The sequence below is a fragment of the Eptesicus fuscus genome, chromosome 4 (assembly GCF_027574615.1).
Source record: "Eptesicus fuscus isolate TK198812 chromosome 4, DD_ASM_mEF_20220401, whole genome shotgun sequence".
NCBI classification, from domain to species: domain Eukaryota; kingdom Metazoa; phylum Chordata; class Mammalia; order Chiroptera; family Vespertilionidae; genus Eptesicus; species Eptesicus fuscus.
Genome location: NC_072476.1, coordinates 62,502,240 through 62,526,559, shown reverse-complemented (window position 1 = coordinate 62,526,559; position 24,320 = coordinate 62,502,240). Strand labels below are relative to the sequence as shown.

At 38.3% G+C, this 24,320-nt stretch overlaps 1 protein-coding gene across 1 annotated transcript in view; it reads left to right on the top strand.

The window, feature by feature from the left end:
* Positions 1-24,320, top strand: part of ADGRV1 (adhesion G protein-coupled receptor V1) — a 452,962-nt gene that overhangs the window by 286,557 nt on the left and 142,085 nt on the right. Inside the window, exons 85-86 of the mRNA XM_054714338.1 lie at positions 4,740-4,856; positions 14,636-14,814. Of these exons, the coding sequence (XP_054570313.1) occupies positions 4,740-4,856; positions 14,636-14,814 (296 nt within the window). The remainder of the gene's footprint in view (positions 1-4,739; positions 4,857-14,635; positions 14,815-24,320) is intronic.

Below are 24,320 nucleotides of genomic sequence, written 5' to 3'. Positions count from 1 at the left end.
TCAGTTACAATAACAGTGAAAATATAAATACTTAGGTATATATTTTTTAGTATCTGAAAGACCTATACATGGACAACTACAAAACACACCTAAGAGAAATAGGGGAAAAAACCTAAATAAATGGAAAGGTAAGCTGTATTCATGAGATAGATATAAGAATTAATATGTCAATTCTCCTTAGACTGGGATTCAACACTGTCTCAGAAAAAAAACCCGCAGGCTTTTTTTTTTCCCCCAGTGTAGAAACCAACTGCTTGATTCTAAAATTCATATGAAAATGTCAATGACTTGAAGTAATCAAATCAACTTTGAAAAAGAACAATGAATTTCAGCTTAACACTACCTGTTTTCAAGAATTATGGCTACAATAATCAAGATGATGTGGTATTGATGTAAACCCATTTAGTGGAACTGATTAGAGAGTCCAGAAATTGATCCCCATATATGTAGGCAAATACAATATATGTAATTATAGGTAATTCATTAGAGAAAGGATAGTCTTTCCAATAGAAAAGATATTAGAAAAATTGGATATTCACATGCAAAACAAACAAAAAGCTTTGGACCATAGTTTCATCATATTCAGAATAACTAAAAATCAATCAAAAACCTTATTTTTAAACCTGAAACTATAAAACTTCTAGAAAAATATGTCAATTTGGGTTAGGCAAAATTGTCTTAGATATGATTCCAAAAGTATAATCTATAAGAGGTCAAAAAAGTATAATCCAACCCAATTGGTTTTCATCGGTGTTAAGAAACTGTTGTTCTTCAAAAGACACTGTTAAGAGAATTAGGCACTGGCAGGGTAGCTCAGTTGGTTAGAGTGTCATCCCAGTATACCAAGATTGGGTTCAAGCCTCGGTCAGGGTGCATATAAGCATCAACCAATGAATGTATAATAGTGGAACAACAAATTGATGTTTCTGTTTCCCCCTTTCTCTCTCTCAAAAAAAAAGTCAATAAATTAAAAACAAAATTTTAAAAGAAAGAGAATTAGAATACAAGCCACAGCTGGAAAAAATTGTTTGTAAATCAAATATCTGTTGAAAGACTTGTATGATGAATGTAAAACAAACTCATCAAACTCATCATTGGGCTGAAATGTAAAACAACCCAATTTTAAAAGTGAGCAAAAGATTTAAAAGGGCGTTTCTTCAAAGAAGAGATATGGATTACAAACAAGCACATGAAAAAATTGTCAACATCATTACTGATTAGGTTACTGTGTACCTATTAGGCAGGTTAAAATCTTAAGAACTAACTCACCATGGCTCACTTCTTCTACCTCTGTAACTTTCCAAATAAACTTTTGGTTGTTAAGAAAACAAAAACTAACTCACCATAACAAGTTTTAGTGAGAATGTGGAGCAACTGGACACTCATGCATTACTGGTGAGACTGTAAAATGTTGTAAACATTATTTTGGAAAATAATCTATCCATTTTTAAAAATAAATACATACCATATGATCCAGCCATTCCTCTCCTAGATATTTACTCAGTAAAATGAAAGCATATGTGCATACAAAGGCTTGTATATTCATGACAGTTTTATTTGTAGAAGTCAAAAATCGGAAACAGCTCAAATATCCATCAACAGGTGAAAGGATACCTAATTGGAATACTACTCAACAATAAAAAGAGCATGAACTAGTGACACATTATTTTGGATGACTCTCAAAATAATGATGCCGAGTGAAATACACTAGAGGGAAAAAAAAAGAATTCATATGATTCCAATTACATAAAATTCTAGTAAATGCAAACTTATGTGTAGTGGTAGAAAACAGGTTGCTTGGGGATATGAGAAGCAGTGGTGCTGGGAGGGATTAAAAAGATCATGAGGAAACTTTAGGGATGATGTTCGTGCTAATTATCTTGATTGTGATGATGGTTTCACAGGTGTATATATGAGTCGAAGCTTATTAGATCATATATTTTATGTGCTATTTACTGTCTGTTAATCATACTTCAATAAAGCTGTTTTTTAATGTATCGTTATTGTTGGAAGTATTACAGATGTCCCCTCTTTTTCCCCATTAACCTCTTCACCCCACTCCTGCCCCTTCTACAGGCCTTCACCAGACTGTTGTCTGTGTCCAGGGGTTATGCATATATGCATGTTAAGTTCTTTGAGCTGTTTTAAACAACCCTATGCTTAAATCCATGATAGGGTCTATATGGATAGTCAATGTTTGCTATGTTTTCTTTTTTTAAATGTATCTCAATAGTTGTAATAGAGAATAAGATCAAATTGTTGCCTTTAAGGAGTTGACAGTTTTCCACAAAATTAAGGCTGATTTTATCTAAGAATTGGGGAAATTAAGGTTTATAGGAAAACCAATCCTTAGGTTAATAAAAATCCTGTTTTAAAAATTCAGAGAAGGAAAGGGTTGTTTATGGTTGAAAGAAATAGCCATATATTTATGATAGAGTTGACATTTCAAGTATGCCTTGAAAAATGGACATGATTTCAACAGAGGAAGATGAGCAACCAATTCTGGCTAGAAAAAAAAAGAAAGCAGAGAACAAAGCAGAGTTGAGAGATGATGGAACATGTTTTAGGGAATAGCAATGGAATTAAAGCATTTCTGTTTCCTCTTCGGATATTTCTTGACTTCACAAGCAGGATTAATCAATCTTGACTCTGTGTTTTCTGATCATTTAATCCATATCTGTCACATTTTATTGCATCATATGTGTCTGGCTTTATCCCTGGGCACTCTCATTTTAGGAAGGACAACATTTGGCTCATTATAAATGTTCAATAGTAAGTGCTATGCCACTTTTAAAAAATAGGAAAGTCTGGTAGTCTATTACGATTAGAGTAGGCAGGTGGAATTTGAACTGATCCTATAAAAACAGAGAAGGTTTTGGATAAGATGGAGAGTACGTCATAGGCAGAGGAGTGAGAATGTCCATAGTGAAGTGTGCGGGGTGGAGCAAGGGGAGTATATATTAAGGGCTACTGAGAATTGAATCAGACCTTAAGAATGGAATTCGGGGTGTGAAAACACAATTTTAAATAATAACCTATACTAATTTGATTCACATAATAAGTATTGAAAATAATAATTATTTAAATTATTATGTCACTTATAAATAATTTCATAAGATGCTTAAAACTAGGGACATTCAATTACAACTTGTATTTCATTATTATTTTAAACTAGAGGCCTGGTGCACGGATTCGTGCACAGGTGGGGTCCCTCAGCCTGGCCTGGTCCTCTCGCAATCCGGAACCCCTCGGGGGGGATGTAGCAATACCGAAGTGGCAGGCGGCCGGGGAGGAGCCCCAGCCAGGGCCGGGCACAGCTTTGCTGCCTCTCATCCTGGCCCCGCTGCGCCTGCCGCCGCCATTGCGAGCACTGCCATGGAGGCAGGAGAGGCTCCCGCCGCCGCCACAGCTATGCTCGCCAGCTGTGAGCCTGGCTTCTGGCTGAGCGGCGCTCCCACTGTGAGAGTGCACTGACCACCAGGGGACAGCTCCGGCGTTGAGCGTCTGCCCTGTGGGGGTCAGTGTGTGTCATAGCGACCGGTCAACTGGTCATTCAGGTCGTTTGGTCATAATGGTTGCTTAGGCTTTTATATATATAGATAGCAAACTGTTCAGGTTATTTAGAACAAAACTATCAAGTAACTTCAGCACAATCCATATTTTAGAATCTGAATTGGAGAGACTAAATTTATTGTAGGTACGCTTTTAAAGATTTTATGGAAACAGATGCCACTTTGCAAAAAGAAAACATAAAACAGTACAATTATTTCTTTGCGGGGAGGGAGGTGTGCTGAATCTCACAGTTCTGTGCTTCCAAGGTCTTTTAAGGCATGGTCTTTGCTTTAGTGAATGTGTTCAATGAATACTTGTGGGATTTAGGAGGGTTAAATTTATGACCTAGAATGTGTTACAGCTCAGAAGTAAGAAGCTAAAATTGAGAAAAATCTAAGCATGCTTTTATAATAAACTCTAATCATTCAAAAGCTATTTGTGGTATGATCTGGAAAGGCAAATTTGTTGATTTTATTTTTTCAGGGAACTCATTTGGACATGATAAGTAAGCAAATTATAGAGCATCTTAGATGGTGATAAGTTCTATTTTCAAAAAAGAAAATAAAAGTAGGGGTGGGGGAATCACATGTGTTAGAAGGAAAGACAGTGTAATTTTAAATAGTGTGGTCAAGAGAGGCCTGGTTGCGAAGGTCGCTTTTGAACAAAGACTTGAGGGCAGTTGACATAAAATCCCCAGGATTAGAGTAATCATAGCATTAGAAATTTAAAGTTTAATTTGCCCACTTTGTTATGTATGTTACTTCTCAGCAAGAGGATGCCGGTGAGGGGTAAAGTCAGCTTTTGCTTCTTTCTGTTCTTTCCCATTAGTTTTGACTTAACAAGGAATGGTATTTCTGCTTTGTTTTCTCTTTTATACTTACCTAAAACACATGTATTTCATGGGATTTTTGTCCATCCATAATTAGAACAAGGTTTACTTTGAGAATTTCCTCTTGGCAGTCCAAGGCAACATGTAACATAATTTCATAGAATCCATTGTTTCTTAGAAATATAAAAATTCATGTATTGCCAGTTTTAGAAGATTCTTAGTCATCTCAGTTTGGGCAACAAATCAACTTATTGTATGAGTCATGGAATCATAAATCAGATAAGAAAACAGTTTACTTTCTTAATATTCTTGATTGATTTTAGCCTGACTTAAAAATAAAAGTATTTGTTTCTTACAGATTGTGTTTCTGGCATCTGCATATGCAAGTCCCCAGCTCACAGATGAGAGCTGTTCAGCCCTGGCTGCTGTCACGCATTACCTGTATCTTTGCCAGTTTAGCTGGATGCTCATTCAGGTTGGTACCTCATTTCCTCACTTCCACTCCCACCCCACACCCTTTCAACTTTCTAATGAATCTGGGCGGGGCGACCTTATCTGATAGTCTTTATATTGAAATGGAAGTAATTTCATCACTGCATTCCCAGGAGATTAATGCAAGAAAAACCTTATACACTATACAGCAATAGAGAGCATAGTAAATTTGAGGAAATGAAAAGAACTCCAGTAAGGTTGAAAATAAGGGTGTGGTAGGAAATGAGGCTTTTGATGTGGGCTGCCCAGTAAGGCATGGGAAGAAAGTTGAACTTTTTTTGTAGAGGAAGTCATAGAGTTATTTTAAGCAAGGGAGTGACATGATAAGATTAGCATTTTAGAAAGATTTCCCTGTTAGTGGTGAATTGGGAACAGGGGAGAGTTGACAAGAGTTGACATGAGGCCCTAGCTGGTTTGCTCAATGAATAGAGCATTGGCCTGCAGACTGAAGGGTCCCTGGTTCGATTCCAGTCAAGGGCACGTGCCCCAGGTTGCAGGCTCCATCCCCAGTAGGGGGTGTGCAAGAGGCAGCTGATCAATGATTCTCTCTCATCATTGATGTTTCTATCTCTCTCTCCCTCTCCCTTCCTCTCTGAAATCAATAAATATATATTTTAAAAAATAGTTGACATGAGGGCAAATCAAGTAGCATTAGATATAGGTGCATCCAGGGGAGAGAAGAACACAGTTCTGTGAACCAGGGAGGCAGCAGAAGAAGCTAAGGGAAGTGGTCAGCTTTTGAGGTGGCTTTTTTCTTTTTTTTTTAAGTAGAAATATAGGGGATAGAGATTGGTTATGAAGTCTGAAGAAGGTGGAACAAAGATAATGATCACTGGAGACTGAGGGAAAGATGATGAGGTGTTATGTTTTTTGTTTTTGTTTTATTGGGGTGGGGGGTGGGGGTACATGCTCAGTGTGAAGTTCCTGTGCGATCTCCAGTGGGAACTTTGGGAGAAGTGACATAGACAGGGCTAAATCTCAGAACTGAGGCCCTTGCTGTAGAAATACATTAGCAAATTGTTGACTTAAAGTTGGAAAACGGAGCCATTGTTTTGGAAGAGATCACTTTGGGATAGAGTATAGATTGAGGGCCTGGGGAGTCTTAACAACTAGTTAAGGTTAGGTAGAGATTTGAACTCTCCTTTTCTGCCTAAAATCCCAAATTCTGTCTCTATTGTCTTATGCTGATTTGCTTGATAAAAGAGGTTAATGTGAGAATTGGATCCACTTCAGCAGGGTTAATGTCACTAATGGCACAACTAAAATGCTGCCTTTGATAATGATTTCTACATAATGGTATTTTAAATCTTTCATGTGATAGAAATAGTTTCATGTGAGTTTCTGAGTATGTGTGAGGACTAGTGTATGTAAACAGATGTATTCGGGCACTTGCATATTCATTTTTCTGGTTGAATAAGAGGAATGTGGGATTTACACTGTATAGCAATATTTAAAGAAAGTGAGGTGGTATTTTTATGAGAGAATAATAGTCAGACTCAAGGAAGGGATATTTTCCTAGGTATGATATAGTTGTCGGTGCTGAATTGGAGCCCTGCATCTGGGGTTGAATTCTGGCGCAGCCACTATCTTGGTAACCTTAACCAAGTTATTCTAAGTTTGGGTTCTAAATCTGCATATGGGGATAATAATTCCTATCTCATAGAATTTTTGTTTTATAGCTTTTTGAGCAACTCTAATTATGGAAAGTTTGTAGTGGTCTCTAAATTTTCCAAAAAATTAAAAAAGTAGGAATAGCCCAGCCAGCGGGGCTCAGTGGTTGAGCGTTGACCTATGAACCAGGAGGTCACGGTTCGATTCCTGGCCAGGGCACATTCTTGGGTTGTGTGCTCAATCCCCAGTGTGGGGCGTGTAGGAGGCACCCAATCAAAGATTCTCTCTCATCGCTGATGTTTCTATCTCCCTCTCCCTGAAATTAATAAAAAAATGTATTTTAAAAATAAATAAATAAAAATGTAAAAATAAATCTAAATCATTTAACATAAAACTTAAATATTTGCTCAAATTAAAATAGCCTTTGCTAGATTATGTTCTTACAAAATTCTTTAGGAGTTTAAGATGAACTTTTTACGTGTGTCCTGTGCATGTTGTTATTTATCTGCCTGGACTGAGGTCCCCAGTGGTGTGCTGAAGGTCTTTGCCCATGTCCTTGACCTTTTCCATTTTTTTCATGAGTGATTCGAATGAAAACACAGGAAACCGTCTTATCAGGTAGGAGCTGATACAGAGCAGAAAACATAGCTAAAAGAGAGAGCTGCCTGCGTCGAAAATACATGTAGAACCAATATAGAGAAACCTTACTATGACAGATTGAAAACTAGAATGGAAGAGACGTAATCTGCTGCAGGTTAATGTAAACAATTTGAAATTTTAATTTAACACAAATTCAGCAACCAAATGTGTAACTGGATTGCTTAAAAATGTAAAACAACTACAGTTAACTACAAAAATAACACAGGCCTGAGTTACATTAATAACACTATGGAGACAGTTGTGGTTACATTGTGATCTATGACGTTCAGATTATGTTGGGACCCTTAATTGTTTTCATGAATCATTTTTCATCGAGAACATTAATCAGCCAATCAGCCAATGGGAAACAGTTCTGTAAGAAACTTTGAGGCAGCTGGAGATAAGTAACCAGGAAAGGATTTAGGGAAAAGTGATGGCTGTCTAAAATACATTTCGAAGAACCAGAGCAAATGGGTCAAAAATTAGGGAAGCAAATTTGATTCGTGTTAGCAGTTATAGCCAATAAAACTGTCAAAGCTGAAGAGGCTGTTTCTGAAAGTAAAGGGCATCCAATTGCTAAAATATATTCCAACAGGGGAAAATGACTAATTTTCAAACATGGATTTTTTGCTTTGGGGGAGAGTTAGGACGGCATATAAAATTTTTTTGTATTCTATATCTCTTCAAGTTTTAAGTAAATATGATTATGGCTGGTGCACATTTAGCAAACTAATTAGCTCTCTGTGTGGCTAATGGTTTAGGAAAACTATTTAAAGTACCAGTGAAGTTCAGTGTATTTCAGATGGTACACCCCATATTTTTCATGGTTTGTGGTTTGACCACAAGGGGAAAGAAAATTCAATAACTTCTGATTCTAGGTAGGTTACTTCTAATGAGTTACTTTGTGGTTGAAGGTTGTCACTTTACTAGACTGTGGTTTCCCATTTATAATGTAATCTGCTAAAATATTTTTTAAAAGTAGAATCCATTTTTAAAACATTATGTTAAAGATTAGACTACTGTTAATTCAAATCTGTTAGCTAAATAGGGTTGAGAAAATTGAGAGAATATTAGTATTTTAATGATCCCACTTTATATTTTTAGCTGTATAGGAGAGACTTTGATATATGTAAACAGATGCATAGCTTATAATGGCAAAAGTTAAACATTAACTTTTAATTATTGGGCCAAGCATGTCAGAATTATTGTATGTTTTGATCTTCATCGTATATTCAATCTTAGAAAAAATGCATTTTAGTAACTTTATCTTGAAAAGGTATTTTACTTTTATATCACTTTTAATATAGTCTAGTAAAATGGGATTATATCTTAGAGTAGGTAAAGAAAAATTTTATTGGCAAACAAGTTATATACCTTCTTTTAGCCTAGATTTTCTTATCTGAATAACCAAGATTTGTAATAACAGTACCTCTCTTTGAGAATTGTCTAAAGAGAACATGAATTAATACAGAAAATGAGCTTGGAATGGTACCTGGCACAGACTGCACACTCCATACATGTTTACCCATATTATTAGCTAAGCAAATATGCATGGCTGATATTTCATAGATTTTGAAATGTGTTGAATATTCTGTTTTTCCAATATAATTTGTACTTTTTAAAAAAAAAACAAAAATTAGCTAGATATAGTGGGAAACGTTAAAGTGAGGCACTCACTCATTAGGGGCAAAGCCTTAGCAAGTTGTGTCTCCCTAAGCTCTTTACTAGACAAGCACATGCGTGGCCGATAGCAGGCTCCAGGACTGGCGACCTTGACTGTTCTTCCGGCCTCCTCTGTCTCTGACGGGGAAATTACACTGTTATGATGGGAATAGAGTAGCAGATTATTATTATTTTTTTTCTTTTTAAAGCAAACAACTTACAGATTCCCCTTTCGGCCATGGAGATTGAGTTACCCTCTTGTTTGCTTTAAATGTAAGATCACTCTGAAATTACTGAAATAATTTCCCACTTCCTTACAACAGCAGGGTCATGTCTGCTTTTAGAAAGATTGACAGTGAGAATTTAAACTCTTATAATATTTTTACTCTATTTTCCTAGTAATTGTTTTATGTTCATTTTCTTTTGATTTGCTTTCATTTTAGAAATAGCAGATGCTAATGGTATAAAATATAATCAAACACTAGAGAAATATAAAGTGAAAAGTACATGCTTCTCCCTTTTCAAACGCTCTCTACCCTCTGCTCTACTCTAAACCCTGCTTCCAAAGGTAAACACTGTGAATGACTTCCTGTGTATCCCACAGGAAATATTCCACAAATATACAAATATTTATAAATGTATAAACAAGGACATATGTGTATGCACTTGTGTGTATAAGTATATATACATAGTACATGTATATATTTATATATAGTATATATATATTTGTGTGTGTACATATAAATTTACCACATACAGATATACTTTGTTTTCCAATTTTATAATAGTTATTCCATAATTTATTTTTCTAGCCTCCTATTAATGAAATGTGGGTTATTTCTAGTTATTTTTGCAATTATAAACAATGCTTCCTTAAACATCCTTGCACTCTGGATATTTGCTTACTTATGGACTATCCATAGAATGAATTCCTAGAACTTAAGCTTTTTCTATTAACATCTACATGAGAAATTATTTTGTAAATAAGTGGAAACATAATTTTGTCTATATATTCATTTAGCCGAGTTTTATGATCATTTCCTGTCCCCAAGTAAATTGTATAGCAGTCCGCTTCAATTATGACCAATATCCGTACTTTGAATTGTCCTTACAGTCTGTCTGTCTCATGTCTAGGGACACAGCTTACTCAAAAAGGTAATGTTTTATTTTGAAACTAAAGCTTACTTGAAGAATGAACTTTCTAAATGGTAGAATGAAGTTAGAAAATCATTTTACAATTGCACTTGAGCCTTTATATCTTGTGCCTTGATTTTACCATATAATAAGTCTATGAACAAATAAATGCAGATTATTATTTATTCCTTGGCAAAAAGGCCACTTACTGCCAGAGCATGGCAACAGAAAGAGAAATGCTAAAATTAGCCATGTTTTTCTTTCATCATTGATTTAATTTGGGGGGACATCAAAGGTATGAGAGAGAACAGACTGATAATTACCAAGATAAAAGTGACATACCAAGGAAATACTGAGTTTTCCAATCCTCAAAAAGCCTTGTAGTTTATATCATGCAAAATTGTTAAGAGAAAGAATCACTGGAGCAAGGACATGTGGTAACATTTCTTAGTCTCGCCTCTAAAATGAATGACTAAGATCATATGGTAATGACAGAATTAATAGCATCCATGATCTCTGACCAAACTTGAGGCTATAAATCAGTCCAAGGTTTCTGATGACAAAATAACCCAATATTAAATGTCAGGCTAGATGCCAGTCTTATCTCACATACCATGAAAATTTATGAGGTCTAAACCTATTTTTAACTTAAAAAGAAGAAAAGGCATTTCTCTTTAAAATTTTACAAATATACTAATATGTATTATGTTAATCCATATTATATGAGTAAGCTAATAATGTGTGCTTATGGAGCATATGAAAGCATAATTAAGAACTATGATAATCAAATAGATAACAAGGTGTGTCTTTGATTTTACTGTGTGAGCACTTGGGAAATAGTAGTAGTATTCATTGAAAATGTTACTATAAAAATAGACATTTCTATATAGGAATGTAAGTAAATATGCTTACAGACACACAGTCTTTATTCCTATCTATATACTAGAGGCCCTGTACATGAAATTTGTGTACGGGGGGTTGGAGGGGTCCCCTCAGCCCAGCCTGCACCCTCTCCAATCTGGGACATTGCTCTCACAATCCAGGACTGCTGTCTCCCAACTGCTCGCCTGCCTGCCTGCCTGATTGCCCCTAACCGCTTCTGCCTGCCAGCCTGATCACCCCCTAACCACTCCCTTGCCAGCCGATCGATGCCTAACTGCTCTCCTGCCAGCCTGGTTGCCCTAACTGCCCTCCCCTGCAGGCCTGGTCACCCCTAACTGCCCTCCTCTGCAGGCCTGATTGCCCCTAACTGCCCTCCCCTGCCAGCCTGGTCACCCCAACTGCCCTCCCCTGCAGGCCTGGTCCCCCCAACTGCCCTCCTCTGCTTGCCTGGTCACCCTAACTGCCCTCCCTTGCCAGCCTGGTTGCCCCTAATTGCCCTCCCCTGAAGACCTGGTTGCCCCTAATCATAAAAAGAATAATAACATGTAGGATAACTCATTGAACCCAAGAACTGTAAATACAGTTTGACCTCACAAGGGACTGTGAACATGCATGGAAGGTTTTGTCCATTTGTATTCTCTGAAAACACTCCTCTGTCTCCACTGTGTTTTGGCTACCCCACCACTAATGTTCCTCCTCTGCAGGCCTGGTCCCCCCCCAACTGCCCTCCTCTGCTGGCCCGGTCACCCTAACTGCCCTCCCTTGCCAGCCTGGTCGCCCCTAATTGCCCTCCCCTGAAGGCCTGGTTGCCCCTAACTGTCCTCCCCTGCAGGCCTGGTCACCTCCAACTGCCCTCTCCTGCTGGTCTGGTCAACCCTAACTGCCCTCCCCTGCAGGCCTGGTCACCTCCAACTGCCCTCTCCTGCTGGTCTGGTCAACCCTAACTGCCCTCCCCTGCAGGCCTGGTCGCCCCCAACTGCCCTCCCCTGCAGGCCTGGTCCGCCCCAACTGCCCTGCCCTGCAGGCCTGGTCACCCCTAACTTCCCTCCCCTGCTGGCCTGGTTGCCCCCAAGTGCCCTCCCCTGCAGGCCCACCCCAAATGTGTTAAGTAGAAGGGATGGCATGGGGAGATGAGTAGGAGTAGGGACAGGATTCAGAGAAGGAGAGCACATGACCTAGGCATATCCCAAAATGTACCTACCTACTCTATTAAAATATGTCAAAATTGAAGTAAACCTTAGTCAAAACCAATCTTATATTTGGGCCATATATTTTTAGAATAATTAAATGTATCATTGGATAGTATTTACATCATATAGCAAAAAATATATAATGGGAAATACTGTACTTAGAGTATACCTCATTGATTGGATTCATTTGAGAAGGAAAGGGATTATTTTTTATTGATGAAAGCTTATGACTTTTTAAAAATATATATATTTTATTGACTTTTTACAGAGAGGAAGGGAGAGGGATAGAGAGTTAGAAACATCAATGAGAGAGAAACATCGATCAGCTGCCTCCTGCACACCCCCTACTGGGGATGTGCCCACAACCAAGGTACATGCCCTTGGGCCAGAATCGAACCTGGGACCCTTCAGTCCACAGGCCAACGCTCTATCCACTGAGCCAAACCGGTTTCAGCGAAAGCTTATGACTTTTTGAGCTTGTCTTGCTTAACTGAGTACTCAAGAATTCAGCAACACTGTGCCTAGAGCTCTTTGGAGCCGAAGTATTACATGTATCAATCTAACAATTACACTTGTCCCAGTCTTATCTGAGCCTGTGGTAAAGGTCAGACAACTGCTGAAAGGTTCAGGGATCGAGCTGATGGAACTCATGTCCATCGCTGTAAAAGCAGACGTTTTGGACGTGTCCTGATCTTTATCATGATGAATCAACTTAGGAGACATTTATCAATCAGTTCTCTCCTCCCTGGTTCTTTCACCAACTGCACCACTTGAATTACCATGCTGTCTGGATACACACAGACATCTATTTAAATAATTAGTACTTTTATTTTGGACATGGGCCAATCATCCTTATTTTGCATGAAAACAGGCAGCGTGGATCACCTTAGCATGAGACATTTGATACAATTTCACTTATTTGTGCCCATGTGCCTATACTAATTATAGAAAAAGCAGGGGTGGGGCAGTAGGGAGGGAACCCTCTTGGATCTAATAATTTTTACAAAGAAGTTAGAACAGTTACATAAGCAACAGCACATAACATGCTTCATAATTACAGATATAAGCAGATGTACATAAAGATAAGGAGTGCTGACAGGACATAAAATTCAGAGACAAAAATCTCTAAGTAACCAAACATGTCACTCCTTTCTTGGTTTAGCCCAATCAATACTAATTCCTCAAGGCTAATTTGGTTCAGATAGAATCTTACTTGGAAGCCTCAGCAAAGAGCATCTGAAAGTTTTCCCACTAACATTAGGCATTTTTTTTTTCCCACATAGAAAGAATTTCCATGGTATCACTGCATACTTTTGGTCTTAAACTATTTACCTTTTGTCTTTCATACTATCTGACATCCTAATTGGAGGTTTTAAAGGAGTTGGTAATGTTTTTCCCATGGTGACTAAGTGGTCAGCACTTCATCTGTCATATCTCATTTAATCTTTCTAACAACCTCATTGTACACATGAGGTAACAGAAGCTCTAGGGTTATTGTTACTTGTCCAGGGTTATCCCGCTAGTGTGTGTGTGTGTGTGTGTGTGTGTGTGTGTGTGTGTGTATGTGTGTATTTCATCTGTACTCACACCCTTTCTACCATATGAAATTGATAAGGGAAATTTTTTTTCATTGAATAAGTATTAATTGTATGAAGTATGTATGACATGACATTTATTGGTCTTTTTTTTTTTTTTTTTTTACTAAATTGAACATAAGTCCTCCTCAGGGAAAGAGAACACTAGAAGGCAGAATATATAAGTTCTAGATTTTTTTGTTAATCCTCACCTGAGAATATTTTTTCATTCCTCTTCAGAGAAAGTAGAAAGGAGAGACGGGGGGAGGGGGCGGGGGGGGGGGGGATGGGGGCGGGGGCGGGGGCGGGGCGGAGAGAGAGAAACATCCATGTGAGAGAGACACATCAACTGGTTGTCACCTACACACATCCCGACAGGGGGCAGAAGCAAAATGTCAACAGAGGTATGTGCCCTTGACTGGGGATCAAACCTGCGACCCTTCGGTGCACAGGCCGAGGCTCTAACCAGTGAGAATCCCAGCCAGGGCACATAGACAATATAATACATGTTTCCCTTAATTATTTTTCCACTTGTTTGGAAACTTAGATTCAGGAAAGTAAATACCTACCCCCAACTCTTTCACTGCCTTAGTGCCCAGACTGGTCCCTGAAATTTAGTAAACAAACAATAAATGCTTCTCAAGTGAATGATTGAAAAGGAGAGAGATATAAACTGAGAAGGAAAAACGGCCACAAAACCTACCCCATTACAGTACGTGATCACTGTGCCATCATTTTCTGTTTACTCGCCTAGGTCTCCAGCTTCAGGGTGGGTGGGGGGAGGCTAAGACTGGGGTGATCTTCACAATTGTGCCCCCTTTCTGTGGAACAGTGCCTGGCCCCACCTTATGATAGGCCCTCGGTAAATAAAAACTGACTTTTGAGATATCCTGAATTTCTTGGGTATATGAAAGAATAAGTATATAAACTAACTTTAAAAAAAAATCAACTCAAAACTGTAATGGTAAGCAGATCCTAGCCTTTTGCTCTTTATAGCTAAGTCAGGTGAATTTGTGTCCTGTGCCATTAGACCAGAGCCTGCTCATTTTATGTTCTCTTTCCTCTCTTAGTCTGTGAATTTCTGGTACGTACTGGTGATGAACGATGAACACACAGAGAGGCGCTATCTGCTATTTCTGCTTCTGAGCTGGGGACTTCCAGCTTTTGTGGTGATTCTGCTCATCGTAATTTTGAGAGGAATCTATCATCAGAGCATGCCACAGATCTATGGACTCATCCACGGCGACCTGTAAGTACGTCCAGGAAAAACACGTTGCCTTCTTAGCCTTCATGTACCGGGCAGCTTTATTAGTAGATTGATGGAAGGAAAACCAGGAAGACCTTGCTTTCCTGTCATACTGTCTGAAGCTCTACTTTCTCTGATTATCCCTTTAAAAAAGAAACTATTGCGCCCTAGCTGATTTGGCTCAGTGCATAGAAGGTCAGCCTGCGGACTGAGGGGTCCCAGGTTCCATTCCAGTCAAGGGCACATGCCCAGGTTGCAGGCTCAATTCCCAGTGGAGGGTGTGCAGAAGGCAGACGATCAATGATTCTCATCATTGATGTTTCTTCTCTCTCTCCCTCTCCCTTCCTCTTGGAAATCAATAAAAATATATATATTTTTTTAAAAGAAAAAAATTATTGCCTCTCCAATTCATTTTATAGGTTTAATTTTCTCAGGTGAGGTGATATATCAAACAGTTCCAGTACCTTAGCATAATTTAGTTTATTCAAATAAGACCAACAAAAATACCTAGTGAAATCAAAGAACTATAAAGATTTTGATAAGGAATACAAGCAGTGAAAAATTTTGGAGTGTGGCACATTAAGAGTCTAATTAGGAGGCAGGTTGTGGCGGGAGGGGGGGATGGGGGGGGGGGGAGGAAGGCAGGCTCCATCATCCAGAAAAAAAATCCTTAAAAAACCAAAAGATTGTATCAGAGTGAATGGAGAGTGTCTGCAAAAGTACATGGGTGTGGGGCGACCGGCGGGGCGATCAGTGGGGTTTCTGCTCACACCCGCCCTGTCTGGCCTGGCGCCACCCGCTCGCCAGCCCTGCCCCCTGCCGCCGCCCCCCTTGCTGTCCCCCCGCCCTGCCACCGGTCGGGGCCTGTGGGCTAGGGGCAGCTCCTGCATTGAGCATCAGCCCCCTGGTGGTCAGTGCACATCATAGCGACCGGTTGCCCCGCTGGTCGTTTTGCAGTTCGGTCAATTTGCATATTAGGGTTTTATATAGATACATTAGGTGAATTTGTAGTTTTGAAGTCTAACAAATCTCCATGCACACATGTATATACATGCCTTAACCCTGAATCTAGTGTCTTCCACGCTCCTTTATTGACTCCACATGTAGAAAGAAAAAAATCCAAAAACCTTTGTAATAATAAAGCTTAATCAGCTCCCTTGGTGTAACTATAATTAGAGAAAAGAGTAACATTTCTAAATAAGAAAGAATAACTTATTCACAATACTATGAAGACAATATTACCTAATTATTTCACAGGCTATTGTGGAGATAAAAATTACTTAATAGACGTGAAAAATCATTGAAAGTAAAAAGCACCATATAAGTAGAAATCATTTTAATATTAGTATTGCCTGTGATCAGTTATGATTGTCTATTATATACTGAACAACTACTTGTGATCAATGTACGCAAATTTATTTTACACATACGCAATCAGAGACACCTGTCCCACATCACATTCAACCAAATGAGACTAGGTACATAATACACACCTATTAAGATACCATATATAGCAATTTTGTCTTTTTATTACTGCGATTCAATGAGATTCCTTCATACTGATTATAATATTGTAATGCATTTTTCCCCCATAAAATTCTAAAAGCCTAATTGTCTAGAAAGGAACGGTCATGTCCTTTTGAGATTCTGTTATGACATTTTACTACGCCTGGCTTTAATGTAAACCTTGGGATGCTGGGATTAATTTCAGAAAGTTCTGCGTCATTCTTTGTCAAATACAAAATAAGCATGCGACAAGCCCTGGTAGTCAGCAGCCCATTCTCTTCATGAGCTCCTGGGGGTGACAGGACTTATTTGGTGGCAGTTTTAACATTCCAGGTGTCCCCTCCCAGCCTTCATGAATAGGACCCGGTGAAAGTGGTGTTAACTAGAAGAAGCTCTCTCTTGATGTTTCTAAAAGGATTTTTTTAAATTTTTCAATTACAGTTTACATTCAGTATGATTTTGTATTAGTTTCAGGTGTGCAGCGTAGTGGTTAGGCAATCATATGCTTTACAAAGCACACCCCCTGATATTTCCAGCACCACACATAGTTATCACAATATTATTGACTATATTCCACATGCTGTGCTTTATATCTCCATGACTATTTTGTAACTACCAATCTGTACTTCTCAATTCCTTCACCTTTTTCATCCAGCCCCCCATCCACCTTCCCCTCTGGCAACCATCAGTCTGTTCTTTGTATCTATAAGTCTGTTTCTGTTTTGTTTGTTCATTTATATTGTTCTTTAGATTTCAGATAGAAGTAAAATCATATGGTATTAGTCTTTCTCTGATTAACTTATTTCACCTAGTATAATACCCTCTAGGTCCACCCATGTTGCCGCAAATGGTAAGATTTCATTCTTTTTTATGGATAATTCCATTGCATATATGTACCACTATTTTCTTATCCACTCATCTATATGTAGGATTCCATATCTTGTCTATTATAATATGCTGAAATGCACATATGGGTGCATGTATTCTTTCAAATTAGTATTTTGGATTTCTTTGGATATATATCCAAAAATGGAATTGCTAGGTCAGAAGGCAGTTAGTTCCATTTTTAATTTTTTTAGGAACCTCCATACTGTTTTCCATAGTGGCTGTACCAATTTACATTCCTACCAACCTGTGATCTTTATTATTTTCTTCTGCTAATTTGGGGCTTAGTTTTTTGTTTGTTTGCTTTAGTTCCCTGAGGCATAAAGTTAGGTTGTTATATCTTCTTTTTTGTTACTGTCGGCATTTATTACTATAAACATAGAACTGCTTTTGCTGTATCCCATAAGTATTGGTATGTTGTATTTTTTTTTGTTCAGAGATATTTTTTATTCTCCTTTTGATTTGTTGTTTGACCTATTGGTTGTTCAGGAGTGTACTACTTAATTTTAATATACTTGTGAATTTTCTAGTTTTCTTCCTGTTATTGACTTCTCATTTCATAACACTGGTTGGAAAAGATACTTGGTATGACTTCAGTTTTCTTAAATTTGTTAAGACTTGGTTTATGACCTAATGTATGACCTATCCTGGAGAACGTTCTGCGTGCACTTGAAAACAATGTGTGTTCTGCAGCTGTTGGATGGCATGTTCTCTATATGTCTGTTATGTCCACTTGGTCTAAAGTCCAACATTTCCTTATTAATCTTCTGCCTGGATGATCTCACTGTCGTTGAAAATGGGATTATTGAAGTCCATGACTATTATGGTATTGTTGTCTATTTATCCCCTCAGGTCTCTTATTATTTGCCTTATATATTCGGATACAGTGTTGATTACATATATATATATATATTTATGATTGTTCTAGCTCTGTGACACTGAGCAAGTTAATTTCTGAGAGCCTGAAGTTCTCCATCTGTGGGATAGGTGTAATAAAATTTGTGATGTGGATTGAGTGAGATGATGCATGTAGAGAAGATGTATGTGCAGTGCCTGGTAAGAGGAAGGGTGAGTTGTGACATGCTCATATATGGGCCTGTGAATGTTAGCCTCATCTGAAGTAGTAATTACATGTAACCCATCAGACAAGCCTGGCTAAACATTATTAACCCTATAAATTCTTGAAGGGCAGCTTACCATTTTACTACCTACAGTTATTCTGAAACTATCATTTCAATGATTTCTATCTTTTTCTTTTGCATCTTTGACATTAGGATTACAAGCAACATACTCTTTAATATTTCTGAAACTCAAAAGCTTTTATCAACATAAGCTAGAATTTGTTTTGCTTAGTTTTGTTTTTGTCATAAGGGAGGGGGAATGCTCTAAAGCTGGCAGTCTTCTACACTGGATGCTGCCTTACTTAGTTCTGGCCGATATAACATAATGCCTGGGTGACTTCAGTGATAGTCACTTCTCACTTCTGGAAATTGAGGTCAGAGTGCCAGCCTGGTCAGGCTCCCGGTGAGGGCCCTCTGGCTGGTTATGTGCTCCATGGCCTTCCTTGGTGCATGCAGAGAGGGAGCCTGCTTCCTTCCTACTTTTGTGAGGCAATTAATCCCATCACAAGGCCTGGGGCCTCATGACCCAATATAACCTCCCAAAGGCCCCACCTCCAAATACTTCACATTGGGGGTTAGGAGTTCAACATAATTTATTATTTTTTTGGGGGGGAGGGCAGATTTTGGTGACATTTAAACATTGAGTCCATATCAGATGTTTTTATGTTTAAAATTAATAGATTAAAATAAATTAAGTGTGAATACAATCTGACATGAAAGCTTAGGTATTCATTTAGTTCCAGGGAGTCATTTTTGGTTAAGACCATGAGTTCTGAAAAATAGCAGAACTTCAGCTTCATTTATGTTGAAATATAAATAACTATATACTTCCATCTCCAGAGACAACGAAATTTATTCTAAAAGTATTCTCAGAGAGTAGTGTCATATAAAGGGTTTTATTTATAATGGTTTCATTAGTATCAACAATAGCTTTTTCCAAGTCATAATATTTATGATAATAACAATATTGTAATAATATGTAACCTAACGTGTAATCTTTTCCCAAAGATATTTAGTATATATTTTTCTTACCTTTTTTCTATGTATATTCTAGCACATATATACAAACATGCTCGCACACACATAGATACACATATACAACAAAAACAGGATACCATGTGCACTACATTGCAATTTACTTTTTATTTATTAGACAATTTTCTGTGTCAGATATATCTATCACATTTTATACTATAATGTTCTATTATATTTATTTAACATTCTATTGGTGGACTTCTGGACTATTTTCAGTTTTTCTTTTTAACACTGTTATAATAAATATCCCCATAGAGGTAACTTTGTACACGTGTATTAATATTTTTCAAAGGATGAATTTTGAGCCATGGAATGGCTCATTCAAAGGACACATAAATAATTTTTTACTTTAACAGATATTACCAAAGTGTTTTCCAAAATGGACACACCTGTTTACACTCAAATGACAAATTATGACAGAGCCTGTTACCCCACATTTTTGACAACTCTGGACATCATAAGATTTTTTTCAGTGTTTGACAATGTGATGTATATAGATATAGATGGATATATAAATAGAAGGGTACACACATATGTAGTTATTTAAATTTTCATTTATTTAATTCTTAGTTATAATTTAATAGCTTCATTTATGTGCCAGACATTATGCTATGTACTTGGTCTCATGTATCCTTATGCAGCCCTTTGAATCTGAATATCTTTGCATAGATTTATTTAGCATTTTATTTCTTTTGTGAATTATTTCTTCATTTTTCTGCATTAATTTTTCTGATTGTTTTTTCATGGTTTCCAATAATTTAAAAAGTGCTTTTTTTCTTGTTTCCTTTTTTTTTTTTTATGGTGAGGAGGTGAGGTGGGCCACATTAAAGCTATTAGCTTTTGTCTCCCTTGAATTTTTTTTCTCTATTAACACATCTCTCTCCTATTCATTTTTAAAGAAAACTTATATTTTATGTATGAGATGAGCTTTGTGTGATAGCAGATTGTTTCAGAGAATTATTTTAAGTATTTTGTATGCTAATTAAATTTTCTAAGTATGATAATACAGCTAATATGTTGAGAGTCTTTGAAGTACTTAGGGTCAAAATGGTGAAAACATGTGTTGCCATAAGAAACAGTCTGTGTTCAACCTAATTCATTAACTAGAGGCAGAATCAGGAAAGCTAATGATCACTTTTTCATGCAAAGGAATAAGAACTTAGGCATTTGAAATATCAAGCCGAATAAAGCATTAAGAAAGAGGTCATCATAAAACTGCAGGCGATAGAGTTGTAATGATAGAGATGCTTGTGAAATTGCATTCTATCCCACTTATTTTCTTTAAACAGTTTAGGAATAAAATGAAAAAGTTGGTCGGCTTTTTTTCAGATGCTCTATTTTACAAGGTATTTTGCAATCTCTCAAAAACTCTCATTTGGAAAACTGAGAAAGCTCATACAACCACAAACGGTCAAGTGTGTATTAGCTCAGGAAACAAATCAGTTATTTATAGAGGAAGTTCTGTTGAAGATGAGGTCTCTAATGAAAAAGGAAATGCCCACAAATATAAACAGTTTGTCAAACAGGATACTTAGTACAACTTAAAACCATTCCTGGCACAAAAGGATTTTCTGACAGTTGATTTTGTGGTTCTGTTTGCTACGTTGTAGCTAGCTTCTCAGGAGCAGAGAATCTGTGTGCTATTTCTTTTTTCTTAATGTTCTTTGCTTTCATATGGTAAAATTAATCAGTGTTTTACAAGTTATGGAAAGCATAGTACTTCTAATCATCGATGTGTTTCTGGTTATGTCTAGATTCAAACATTTTTATTTTTAGAATACAAAATTGGGATCATACAGTTTTATCTCTTCTATTTCATTTAATGTTATAGCATTAGAATTTCCAAGCCATTAAGTATACCTCAATAATTTTTAATGGAGTCATAATATCTGTCCCACCATAGACTTTATCATACGTGTTTACCATTCCCCAGCATTAGACATAGAGGCTCTCCCTGTCCCCTTTTCAATATTTAAAAAGCCTACATTTAGTGTGATATGTCACATTTCCCCATCACAGATTCCTTGAAATGAAATTACTGAATTAAGTATTTGATGGTTTTAGAAATATTGACCTTGCCAAACTCCTCCAGAAAGGTTGAAAATTTACAGTCTTAATGATATTTCTTGAGAGCACCAGTCTCCCAACACCAATGCCAGCACTGATGGTGAGGTTTATTAGTTTTATGATTTTGATAGGTAAGTGCAGTAAGTCATGGTTCTCCCAAGAAACAGAACCAATAGGAGATAGAAAGATAGATAGATAGATAGATAGATAGATAGATAGATAGATAGATAGTAGATATAAATTAATTATAAGGAATTGGTTCATGGGAGCCATCAATTCTCAAGATCTTCAGGTAAAGTCGGGAGACCCACGAGAACCAATAGTATAGTTCCCGTCTTGAGTCTGAAAGCCTGGGGATAAAGCTTGAAACCAGGGGGATGTGCCCTGACCGGGAATCCAACCATGACCTCCTGGTTCATAGGTTGATGCTCAACCACTGAGCCACACTGGCTGGGCAAGATCTTATTGATCAAGAAGGCCCCACTTGAGAAGACGGGAGAACTAATCCTCAAATCTATCTGAAGGAAGCCTGGAATTAAGGTGTCTTTTATTGTCAAAGGAAGGGAAGATTTTTTTCTGGCTCCTGTAATAATTTTCAAAATCATCATTTTGGGGGCAGTTTGGGGGGTTTCACTTTTCTTCTTATGTATCCCATATATTTTTAAATTTATTTAATTATTCTAGAATGAGATCTCCAGGGAGCCTTGTGTTGTTCAATACCTGAAGTTATGATTTTTTGGCTCTGCTCACTTTGTTCTTTGTTAGAATTTTCTTCTCAGTTATAAAACTTGATTTAAGATATCCTACCTAATAATAGACAAATATGCAAATTGACCACACCTCTGACACGCCCACAAACCACACCCACCACCCAATCAGAGCAAGCATGTAAATTAACCCAAACCAAGATGGCTACAACCACAGAGAGCAAGGTTTCCTAGGTAACAGAGGAAGCCAAGCTTTCCGCCTGCCCTTGCTAGGCCTAAGCTTCCACTCAAGCTACAAAGTTTCAATTATAGAAGGTAAACAAATTCAAACAAATGGTGGCAGAATGGAGCTTGAGAGAGCAGGCCAGGGTTGCCGCCGGCAACAGGGGAAGCAAAGCTTTCTGCACACCCTAGCCAGGCCCACCCGCTTAAGGCAACAAAGTTTCAATTATAACCCCAACACAAATGGCTGCCAGCCTCGGAGGGAGCCCCAGGCTTGGCTCCGCTCCAGGCTACAAAGTTTCAATTGTAGAAGGAAAATAAATTCCAGATACCAGGGCCTCCACTTGGGTTGCCAGGGGGCGTGGCCGGCCTGCAAACCACCACAGGCCCCTCGCTCAGGCCACCCCACGCCCCAAGGGAACCTCCACCTGATCCGGGACACCCTTCAGGGCAAACCAGCTGGCCCCCACCCCTGTACCAGGCCTCTATCCTATCTAATAAAAGAGTACTATGCAGATTGATTATCACTGCAACACACAATATAGCTGCCCCCATGTGGACACAAGATGGCCACCACAAGATGGCCAGCAGGAGAGGGCAGTTGGGAGGCACCCAGCCTGCAAGGGAGGGCAGTTAAGAAGGACCAGGCCTGCAAGGGAGGGCAGTTGGAGGTGATCAACCCTGCAGGAGAGGGCAGTTAGGGGTGACCAGGCCGGCAGAGGAGGGAAGTTAGGGGCAAACAGGCTGGCAGCAGAGTGGTTAGGGGGTGATCAGGCTGGCAGGCCGAAGCGGTTAGGGGCAATCAGGAAGGCAGGCAGGCAAGCAGTTGGGAGCCAGCAGTCCTGGATTGTGAGAGGGATGTCCAACTGCCCATTTAGGCCCTATCCCGGTGGGGCAGTCGGACATCCCTTGAGGGGTCCCATATTGGAGAGGGTACTGGCTGGGCTGAGGGACAACCCCCCTCCGTGCACGAATTTCATGCACTGGGCCTCTAGTATGTACATTAAAAAATAGCCCCATTAACAGTGATTAATAGCACACATCCAGTGCAGGTCTATAGGACAGAAGTGTCATTTTTGTCAAAGTACATATCCTGGTTGTCTGACACTTTAAACAAATGGAATATATGGGAAATAGACATGGCTACCAAGATTTTCCCTGTCTCTTTGCCTGTGTAATATATTTCCTAGAAACCATACTTCTCCGTGTACTGTGCCCTAACACAGACCATTTTACTCTACTGCTCCTATGGACTTGGTGAACTACAGCCTTGGAAACAATGGATAAAATAATTGGTGCTGATTGGAGGGATGGCCTGATGGCAGAAGGAAATAGCTGGCTAGCTCACAAAGGAATCCTGTGAACTGCCCAGCTTTCTAGTTGGTAGAGATTCTGGCCCTATTCGCTAAAGGAATTCCACATGAGGTAACTTGTTTCTTCATGGAAAATTAAGGTACAAAGTCAGAACAGTTTTAGGCAGCATGACCAGAATGACACCGGTGTGTCTAACTTATCCACAGACTCATAGCTGCTCTCTCACACACTGGAAATTTTATTCTGCTTTAATAAAAGAGCAACTGATGATATTTTATTTGAATATCTGACAAATTATCAGAAGGCAGAAGAAGCAATGAGGCAAACCACTTGGCATAATTCTGTTCAATCCTAGAAAGAGAAATGACAAGATCCAGCAGAGAACAACCTTAATCAAATGGAGGTTTGAAAGACAGGAAATCCTGAACATAATCAGATTATGTGTGTACACTAAAATTTTGGAAGATCAATTTTGACACACTCAGCTAAAAAATCGGATAATATTCATGACCAAAGATTCTGAAAGGAGTGACATACCAGAGGAATGAAAAAAAATTCAGATGGAATGGTTGAAAATAATTTTAAAGAGGCAAAATAGTAATCAAAATCAATATTGTTGTATGCATTCTTTCTGGTGGGTTCAGATATAACA